The sequence below is a fragment of the Carlito syrichta genome, unplaced genomic scaffold, assembly GCF_000164805.1.
Source record: "Carlito syrichta isolate Samal-C Ts95f unplaced genomic scaffold, Tarsius_syrichta-2.0.1 Scaffold301813, whole genome shotgun sequence".
NCBI classification, from domain to species: domain Eukaryota; kingdom Metazoa; phylum Chordata; class Mammalia; order Primates; family Tarsiidae; genus Carlito; species Carlito syrichta.
Window position 1 is genome coordinate 1 of NW_007245909.1, and position 8,876 is coordinate 8,876.

An 8,876-nucleotide genomic window follows, 5' to 3' on the forward strand; every position below is an offset into this window, starting at 1 on the left:
TATTGTAGAGATGAGGTCTCGCTGCCCAGGTGGGTCTCGAACCTGCGGGCTCAGGCAACCCATTCACCTCAGCCTCCCAAAGGCGCGGCATTACAGGCTGAGCCACCGAGCCCGGCTAAGAATGTATTTTCTTAAGCTGGGCACAGTGGTGCACACCTGAGTTCCAGCTACACAGGAGGCTCAGGTGAGAGGATCCCTTGAGCCGAGGAGTTCAAAGCCAGCCTGGGTAACATAGTGAGACCGTTTCTGTTTTAGAAAAAGAAAGAGTGTATTTCCTCACTGCTTAGAGATCTAGTTTATCTTTCATATTCTGTAGTTTCACTATGATATGTCTATGGTGAAACTTTTTATCTTATTTTTTAATTGATTCGTCTTCCTGAATCTGTAACCTAGAAAATTCTAACCACTATCTCTTTGAAAAGATTCTCCTTTTCCTAGTCTACTATCTCTTTTTGAACTTTGGGGCCACACATTCATTTAGCATTTGACATCTTAGTAGTCTTTAACTCACCTAGTCGTACTCAGTGACATTGTTAAAGACTTAAAAAAATAAACTTCAGCCGGGCTCGGTGGCTCAGCCTGTAATCCTGCGCCTTTGGGAGGCTGAGGTGAGTGGACTGCCTGAGCCCGCAGGTTCGAGACCCACCTGGGCAGACGAGACCTCATCTCTACAATAAAATCAAAAAATTAGCCGGGCATGGTAGCGTGCGCCTGTAATTCCAGCTACTCAGAAGGCTGAGGCGGAAGGATCACCGGAGCCCAGCAGGTTGAGGCTGTGGTGGCCAGGAGCGGTCACTGCACTCCAATCTGGGCGACAGAGTAAGACTCCAACTCAAAAAAAAAAAGAAAAATAAATAAATAAACCTCTAGCCAGGTATGTTGGTTCACGCCTGTAATCCTAGCACTTTGGGAGATGGAGGTGAGAGGATTGCCTGAGTCCAGGGTTTGAGACCAGCTGGGGCAATATGTCAAGACCTCATCTCTACAACAGAATCACAGTATCTGAGATTCTAGCTATTTGGAAGGCTGAAGCGGAAGGATCGCCTGAGTCCAGCAGGTTGAGCCTGTGGTGGCCGTGAGCATACCACTGCACTCCAGCATGGGCAACAGAGTGAGACTCTGACTCAAAAAAAAAAAATTCTTATACTTTCTTTAGTGGGAGACTTGGTCAGTACACCCCATTATAAGAAATTTAGGGCCAGGCTTGGTGGCTCAGCCTGTAACCCCAGCATTTTGGGAGGCCGAGGTGAGTAGATTGCCTGAGCCCACGGGCTCAAGATCCACCCGGACAACTTGGCAAGACCTCATCTCTACAGTAAATCAAAAAAATTAGGCGGGTGTGGTAGTGCGCACTGTAGTTCTGGCTACTTGGAAGGCTAAGGTGGAAGGATCACCGCAGCCCAGCAGGTCAAGGTTGCAGTAGCCGGGAACGTGCCACTGCACTCCAGTTTGGGTGACAAAGTAAGACTCCAACTCAAAAAAAACCCCCAAAAATTTACGTACCTTGATATGATTTTTATATTAAATAGACTTTAACAGAAAGAACATACAAAATCCCAATTATCTGTTCAATTCCTGCTAATCCACTCCAATCATGTGTACTACCAGCTGTTTGCCAAATGCCATTTTAATTGCTAAGGAAGTGGGAAACCACTGCCTGTAATTAAGATGGTATGCTGGCTAGAGAGTATTTTCTGTTGTTTTTACCTTTTCCAGTACGTGAGATCTAAAAAGGAAAAAACTGGTGTTCTATTAGAACCCGAAGCCATCTCTGTATCTGAGCCATCATCCGACTGGTTACTGTAGCAAGGAGACTGAGCTGGGGAGGCACTTGAGGTGGTACTGTGAGCATCAGAATCTGTAATAAAGATAAAGAAGAAATGTTCAATTTCACTACACGTAATTGCAAATACACCCTAGCTAGCATAGGATATTGTGAATGAGTTGGGAAAAAGGAGAAAAAGCAGGAAAAACTACTTAAAGATATTTGTACTAAAGTGTTTTTAGAGGAAAATGAGGACTTCCACTTTCAGGAAGATAAAGCAAACATACTTTTCCCTATTCCTCCTGCTCATACCTCTAAAAACCCTGTCCTTAATAGTAAACAAAGCTACGGCTCTGAAAAGTGATGACTATCCAGGGAGGTTGAAACCCATGGAAGGACATGGTGGTGAATTCTTCAGTTTTTTGGGATTTTGTTTTTGCCTCATAAACCCCAGCCTTGGAGGTGAAGCAGCAGCAATCCAGAAATGCCAATGATACCCAAAATTGAAAAGATTTTTTAAAAAAGAAACCTAATCAAAACCTCTTAAAAGCCTGCTCTCTCTAGTCAAAGAACCAGGAAAGGGACAGCTTCCTAAGACAAGAAATATTTAGTAGAAAATAAGCACTTTGCTCCAGCCAAATACCACAGAAAAGATGTTGGCCACCTTCCCCACCCCCATCAAAGGTCATGAGGAGCCTAGATGTCCAGCTTCACACCTCCATCAGAGGAAGTGTAATAGAAAGGCAGGACTTTCACTATGCCCACCAGGAACGAGGCCAATGGCCTCACCATGTGGAAGCCTGAATGCCCCCTACCCCAATTCAACAGGAACAAGGAACTCCTCCTCACCTCAGGTGTCAATGGAGGGTGAGTGAGAAACCAGAATTCAAGCATCACCTCCCTCTTCCCCTGCTCTGAGAGGAGTCACACCAAAAAAAAGTCAGTTAAACTAAGAAGGTTTAAGGCCTGGCATGGTGGCTCAAGACTATAATCCCAGCACTTTGGGAAATGAAGGTGAGAAGATTGCCTGAGCCCAGGGGTTCGAGACCAGCCTGAGCAACATCGTGAGACCTCATTTCTACAATAAATCAAAAAATTACCCAGGTGTGGTAGCACGCCTGCAGTTCCAGTTACTTGATGGCTAAGGCAGAAGAATCGCTAGAGCCCAACAGTTCAACACTGGGATTGCTGTGATCATGCCACTGCACTCCAGCCTGGGCGATGGAGTGGGACTCCAGCTCAAAAAGAAAAAACAAACCCAACTAGAAGGTTTAAGTAAGACTCAATGTCTCACAACATAATCTGAAAATGTCCAGATTTAAAAAAAAAAAAAAAAAACCACATCATTCCAAGAACCAGGAAGATCTCAAACTGAATACCAACACCACGATGATGGAGGATGTTAGACAAAGACTTTAAAGCAGCCATGACAAAAATGCTTCTATGAATGCTGAACATATTGAAACAAATGAAAACACAGCCTCCACAGAGAAATAGAAGCTCAACCCCAAAAAAAGAAGAAAAGAAAGTACAAAGAAAAAACAAATGGCAAATTTCAAACTCAAAAAAATACATTTATCCCAGGCAAGGTGGCTCAAGCTTGTAATTCCAGCATTTTGGGAGGCCAAGGTGAGAGGATTCCCTGAGCTCAGGGGTTCGAGATCAGACTGGGCAACACGGTGAGACCTAGTCTCTATAATAAATCAAAAAATTAGCCAGGCATGGTGGTGCATGCCTATGGTTCCAGCTACTTGGAAGGCTGAGGCAGAAGTATCACCTGAGCCCAGCAGGTTGCGGCTGTGGTGACTGTGAGCATGCCACAGCACTCCAGCCTGGGCAACAGAGTGAGACTCCAACTCAAATAAATAAATAAATAAATAAATAGAAATAAAAAGCTCAATGGATGGGCTCAACAGCAAAACAGAGGGGAAAGAGAAAACAAACTGTGAACTGGAAAAAAGAACAACAGAAACTACCCAATGTCAACAACAAAGAAAAACAGATGAACAGAGACCATAACAAGAAAAATCCACACTCATGCCACTGCTAGTTGTTGAGGGAGAGGAGGAAAAGAGTAGAGGCGAAAAAGTACTCAAATACAGTGGCTGAAAACTTGTCAAATTTGGTAAGAGACATAAACCTAAGATTCAAGAAGCTGAGCAAAGCCCTAACAGGATAAACCCAAAGAAATCCATGCCAAAAGACATCATAATTAAATCTCTGAAAACTAAAGAACAACAACAAAAAAAAAATCTTGAAAGTAGCCAAAGAAAATGACACCATACCTCTAACTGGGAAAACAATAGATCCTGATTTAATTAAAAGATATAAAGGGAACTCACCAGATGTAGAGCTAAACCTGGCATTTTTGCTCTTAAGAAAACTTCATATAAACGTACAAGCCGGCTGGGCGTGGTGGTTCACGCCTAACATCCCAGCACTTTGGGAGGCCAAGGTGAGAGGAATGCCCGAGCCCATGGATTCCAGATCAGCCTGGGCAACTTGGCGAGACCTATCTCTACAATAAATCAAAAAATTAGCTGGGCATGGCAGTGCGTGCCTAATCGCCAGAATCCAGCAGGTCGGGGCTACGGTGGCCGGGAGTGCGCCACTGCACTCCAGCCTAAATGAGAGATTCCAACTCAAAAAAATAAAAAATAAACAAACATACGAGCCAGCCAATAGTCCTCTAGTTAAGAGTCCCTGTGTTACAAGGCAACAGTGCTGCACCAAGAGCAACATCGTAAACAGCAGCAGAGCCTCCCACACATTTTACCCCTCCCTTCCAGGACAGGCGGATGGAGCAATCCTCCAATTCAGAGAAAAAATTAAATATTTATGATGTATTTATGAAGCATCAAATCCTGTGTTATATGATTGTATGAGAAGAAGTAAGATTAAAAATTGTTTTGAATAAAGCTCCCAACTATTTTGTATTAACAAATGTTTACATAAAGCAGCAAAGAATTAAGTATCTAAAACAAAGCAAGCCCGAACAGTGTTTTTAATATGTTAATTTAGTAAACAAACAAAATCCTTTAGTAGCAGGCTTTAAAGGAATACATCTAGTGGATGTTTAAAAGATTTCCTAAATAATTAACATCAGCAGTCAGCTCTACTCTGCTGAGGAAAACTATCTTAGTGCTTAATATTTTTGAACTACTTGAAATTTCAATTATTTGATTATTTCTTTCCTATAAAAATGGTGATTTCATATGGTTTAACCTAATGCCTAGGATACTGAGATGTACACAACTAACTACATACAAACACAATAAAGAAGAACTCTTTTTCTAGAACGTAGATCTAGAAATTCCTCAAAGAACTGAAATTCTGAAAGTCTTAAAAATTAGGTTGGATCTGGAAAGGCACAAGGGACTGATGAAATAGCAGCCTCAAGTCAGCAGGGACAATGAACTATGAGCAAAGTCATAGAAATAGAACACACTACACACTGGGGAGAACTGACTTAATCTCACATAAAAATAGGACCTCCTAAGGCTTTGTAGGGGTCTCCAATTTTATTTTATAGCAAACAAAAATCACTGTAAATTTTGGAAAGAAAGATGACATAAAATGATTAGTATTTATGTAGGAATTTATTCTGCTTTATAAAACCCTTTCTTACTTGATTATTCCCATTTCTAAGATTAGGAAATTGTGGCTAAATGTCAAATGACTCCATAGCACCTCCCAACAACATCCAATAAGAGTGTGATCAGATCATTAAAAGAGGACTGAGCCGGGCTCAGTGGCTCAGCCTGTAATCTCGCGCCTTTGGGAGGCTGAGGTGAGTGGACTGCCTGAGCCCACGGGTTCGAGACCCAACTGGGCAGCGAGACCTCATCTCTACAATAAATCAAAAAAACGGCCGGGCATGGTAGTGCATGCATATAATTCCGGCTACTTGGAAGGCTGAGGCGGAAGGATCGCTGGAGTCCAGCAGGTCTGGGCAACAGAGTGAAACTCCAACTCAAAAAAAAAAAGAGGACTGGATGTAAAAAACGTGGTACATATACACAATGGAATATTACGCAGCCACAAAAAAGAACAAAATCATGAATTTCGCAGCAACCTGGATGGAACTGAGTGCCCTCTCACAGAAACAAAGATCTGAGTATCAAATGTTCTCACTCATATAGTGGACCTTGAACATCCAACGTAATACTATAAGAAAATGACTGACAGTGGTGGGAAACTATGGGGGAGGAAGGGAGATGGGATTAACGGTAGTAAATATCTGTCTGGGGATGGGAAGACACCGCTTATTAACAAGGGGGCCTGAACGAAGCATATTTGTATACCTAACCCTTAAGTGTACCCCACAATATCATAATAAAAAATATTGATTATAGCCGGGCTCGGTGGCTCAGCCTGTAATACCGCGCCTTGGGAGGCTGAGGTGAGTGGATTGCCTGAGCCCGCAGGTTCGAGACTCACCTGGGCAACTTGGCGAGACCTCGTCTCTACAATAAATCAAAAAATCAGCCAGGCGTGGTAATGCATGCCTGTAATTCCGGCTACTCGGAAGGCTGAGGCGGAAGGATCACTGGAGCCCAGCGGGTCGAGGCTGTGGTGGCCGGGAGCAGCCACTGCACTCCAGTATGGGCGACAGAGTGAGACTCCAACTCAAAAAATAAATATATATATTGATTATAAAAAAGAAAAAATAAATAAAAATAAACTCTGTTAATAAAAAAAAAAAAAAAAGAGTTTGTGATCTACCTTGGCAGACAGAGGCGAGAAAATTGCCTGAGCCCAGGGGTTCAAGACCAGCCTGGGCAACTTGGCAAGACCTCATCTCTACAATAAATCAAAAAAATTAGCCGGGCATGGTAGTGCACACCTGTGGTTTGAGCTACTTGAAAGGCTGAGGCGGAAGGATCGCCTGAGCCCAGTTAGTCAAGGTTGTGATGGCCATGAGCATGCCACTGTACTCCAGCCTGGGCAACAAAGTGAAACTCCTACTCAAAAAAAAAAAAAAATTGTGTGACTTGATATTTCTCTTCCATTCTACCACCCCCCAACAACACACACTGCCCTTTAAACCTGAAGGTCCTGAGGCTGGCTTTCCAATGTGAGTTATGATTTTTGAAATTACTTTCCAGAAAACCTGGGCTTTGGTCTTAAACTATCCACTAATTATTTATATACCTTCCCATACATCTCCAGGACTCAATTTCCTTATGCATAAAACTCAAGCTTAGAAATGCACCTTCTAGAAAATTAAGTTGTCAAAAAAAGACACCAGAGTGGTTTCAGTACAACTTGAAGTGGCTATCTAGTGAAAGTACTCTTTTTAAAAAAAAAACTTCTTGGCTGGACTCGGTGGTTCAGCCTGTAATCCCAGCACTTTGGAAGGCTGAGATAAAAGGACTGCCTGAGCCCGCAGGTTCAAGACCAGTCCGGGGAACTTGGTGAGACCTCATCTCTATAATAAACAAACAAACAAACAAATAAATTAGCTGGGTGTTGTAGCGTGTGCCTGTAGTTCAGGCTACTTGGAAGGCTGAGGTGGAAGGATTGCCAGAGCCCAGCAGATTAACACTGAGGTGGTCATGAACATGCCACTGCACTCCAGCCTGGCTGACAGAGTGAGACTCCAACTAAAAAAAAAAAAATTGCAGGATTTCGTAGAAAGAAGATAACATCTCTACCAAGCCAACACTGCCTTCTAGCGAGTGCTCTTTTTTGAAAAGCAATAAAGGAAAAAATGACCCACACATACGATATACCACCCCCAGCCGAAAACAAAACAATTATTCCTAACTACTAATGTTACAATACCAAACTTACTGTGACGTTTAAATTCCTTCTGCAGTTTACTGATCTGGTTGCTTTTTATCCTGTTCCCAGATAGAGTTTTTACTTTCTTTGGTTTCAATGTAGTCTTTAGACTGGGACCAGCCCTCGCATCTACCACCTGGAAGAAAATACTGAATTATTTAACATCATTTTAAAAATGACACCAGTGTATCCCTTTGGTTCAGACCCGTGAGTACTTGAAGGAGCCATGCCTATTTGACAACCAGTTTTATACTCAAAAAGAGTCTTTGGGTGTCCATGTGTACTTTAATCAATAACATGATATGAAAGAATAAGTACTATTTATCCAGGAGGTGGTTTAAATTTTTTTCTGAAGTGGGTAGAGCAGGAGTCTGTTGGAAAAAAATTTAAACAGATTTATATATGGAATAACCATTTTGGATGACCTAGCTAGGTTAAGAATCAAGCCCAGGCCAAATTTTCTTCAGACGCTTGGCCCGATTCTTCCCCTTGAAAAGTGGATTTGCCCTTTCCCTTTCTCTCTTTAATCTACTTTTAAATAAACTACCCTTTCTAATATTTAAAAAAAAAAAAATCAAGCCTAGCAACAACTAACATTTCTACAGGATGATGTTTTACAGTTTACAAAAAACTTTCATATACTTTTGATTTTACCTTCACCACAAAGCAGTAAAGAGGCTGTTTTTGTTACTCCAATTTTAGGTTGAAGGAAAACAAGGCAAAAAGAAATTATGTATCTTGCCTCATTTCACCAAGTTAGTAAATGGGTAGGGGCGAGTGAAAAGGGGAGAAGACCCAAACCAAGATATTCAGACCTATTCATTATGTTCATTTCACTACACATCTTAATCTCTGAGGTCAGTTACAGAGAATATGACAATAGCATATTCTCCCACAATCTAGAGTCCAGCCACTGATCCAACCTGGTATGGTTCTATTTCTTAGGTGTTCATGCACATTTATTATTTGTAGACTCTTTCCTATGTAAAAAGGAAGGTTGCTTAAATGGAAGGTTGCTTTCACCTTCAAAAATCACAACCTATTTTAATAATGTAACACTGTCACCAAACAACAGTTCTAAGGCTAATATGGGAAAAAGGTAAAGAAAATACCTGCCTACTTAAATATTCTATTAAATTTAAAAATCTTCTGAGCCTAACATACAGAAGAATTTAATATGACTTAATAGTGTTGTTCTGGTCATTGAAAATATTTTGAGAACAGACTGAGAAACAAATTGAGACCCTGTCTCTACAAAAAATAGCTAGGCAAGATGGCACAGGCCTGTAGTCACAGCTATTCAGGAGGCTGAGGTAGGATTGCT

General features: G+C 41.7%; 1 protein-coding gene across 3 annotated transcripts in view; it reads right to left on the minus strand.

The window, feature by feature from the left end:
• Positions 1–1,649: 1,649 nt before the first annotated feature.
• The window catches only part of LOC103257599 (protein FAM60A), a 37,356-nt gene continuing 30,129 nt past the window's right edge, over positions 1,650–8,876 (minus strand). Inside the window, exons 5-6 of one of the 3 annotated variants that reach the window (XM_021711014.1) lie at positions 7,562–7,688; positions 1,650–1,858 (exon numbers count right to left, since the gene is read on the minus strand). In XM_021711014.1, coding sequence (XP_021566689.1) covers positions 1,704–1,858; positions 7,562–7,688 — 282 coding nt within the window. In that variant the 3' untranslated portion in view covers positions 1,650–1,703. Of the gene's footprint in view, positions 1,859–7,557; positions 7,689–8,876 lie in introns of all 3 variants that reach the window. The other 2 variants (XM_008055291.2, XM_021711015.1) reach the window with 2 other exon arrangements.